General features: G+C 49.4%; 1 protein-coding gene across 1 annotated transcript; it reads left to right on the top strand.

Annotated features, from left to right (window-relative positions):
- The first annotated feature begins 391 nt into the window (after window positions 1-391).
- LOC128719195 (helicostatins) lies at window positions 392-1,178 on the top strand. The gene is made up of 3 exons (XM_053812818.1): window positions 392-717; window positions 806-972; window positions 1,045-1,178. The coding sequence occupies exons 1-3, from the start codon at window positions 392-394 to the stop codon at window positions 1,176-1,178; spliced, it is 627 nt and encodes a 208-aa protein (XP_053668793.1).
- The last annotated feature ends 206 nt before the right edge of the window (window positions 1,179-1,384 follow it).

Below are 1,384 nucleotides of genomic sequence, written 5' to 3'. Positions count from 1 at the left end.
TATACGTCCATCAGTGTCCCACTCGTCTCGTTAGGTCCGATGTAACTCTGTTAGATAATAAGACCCTATTTTGTATGTTTTCATTAAGACACGTATAATAATAATAATAATAAATATTAAAACTTCTTCTACCGCACTTTTCTATATTACTCCGAACGGTTTTGTCAGGTTCCTTTTCGCGGTGAGAATAAAAAAGGATGTTTTCATCGTTCACTTACAATCTTTCACATTGCTGGGAATTTACCGTGGCTTTTGTCACGAAGTCAAACATATACCGCTACGTTTAAAACATTACTAACGCATTTAGTTTCTTGCTCGTTATTTCATCTTATCTCGTTTAGCCGTGTGGTCGATTACATTTCCACTGCCCACGCATTTCTTCAGCAGTAGAATGCGCAGCTACACGTGGGTAATGGCGCTGATCGCGTACATGACGCTTTCCCTCTGTCTGTCGATCGGTTGGTCACTTCCGGCCAGCGTGAGTTCCAGTGGCTCGGGCGGTAACAGTAACGGGGGCAACGATCTCGACCTGGACGACCTAACCCGCGATCGTGTATCGGGACAGGGGGAAATATCAACGTCCCAGTTTCAGCACATGCTAGCCGTCCGATCGCCAAAGTACAACTTTGGGCTCGGTAAGCGGCGCTACATCATCGAGGACGTGCCCGGTGCAAAACGGTTACCCCATTATAACTTCGGTCTCGGAAAGCGCGGGAGGTAAGCATACATCCTGTTTGGTTCCTACCTTGCGCGCAAAAGCCTAATTTTCGAGCCTCTTCTGTGTCACGCTGCCGTGATTGCGCAGCCCTTTGGGAGGCAACGACTACGAGTACGATGGGTTGATGGGCAATCAGCTCGGATGGAACGATAACGACTACACCAATCTGATCACGAAGGATGGTCAGTTCGATTACGACGCAGAAAAGGACAAAGACGCTGCGAAACGATCTGCCTCTGGTAATGGTGCTGGTGGTAAGTGGAACCGTTCCGTGAGACCTATCCTGCATAGTATTGAGCAACCGTACTTTGATTCCCTGTTCACAGCCGCGTATCGCTATCATTTCGGCTTGGGCAAGAGACGCACCTACGACTTTGGTCTCGGTAAGCGTTACTTCGACGCGGAAGACTTCAACAAGCGACTGCCAAACCGGTACAACTTTGGCCTCGGCAAGCGCTAATTCAGAGTTTGCACCGTACACAGCGACCGAGAGTCCGGATCCGATTCCGTTTCCGTTGCGTAGCCAGTGCAGCACAAAAAAAGACAACCAAACCGTGTGCGAGTGTGATTGGAAATGAATGCCCCCGCTCCCATTAAGCTCCAGCACCCGGTGTACCAGCCAGACACGACCATGCCCCGAGTTCGGATAGTTCTTTGGCGCTTGCC

The sequence above is a fragment of the Anopheles marshallii genome, chromosome 2, assembly GCF_943734725.1.
Source record: "Anopheles marshallii chromosome 2, idAnoMarsDA_429_01, whole genome shotgun sequence".
Lineage (NCBI taxonomy): Eukaryota > Metazoa > Arthropoda > Insecta > Diptera > Culicidae > Anopheles > Anopheles marshallii.
The sequence above is the reverse complement of the archived record's forward strand: the minus strand, read 5'-3'. Positions and strand labels throughout refer to the sequence as shown.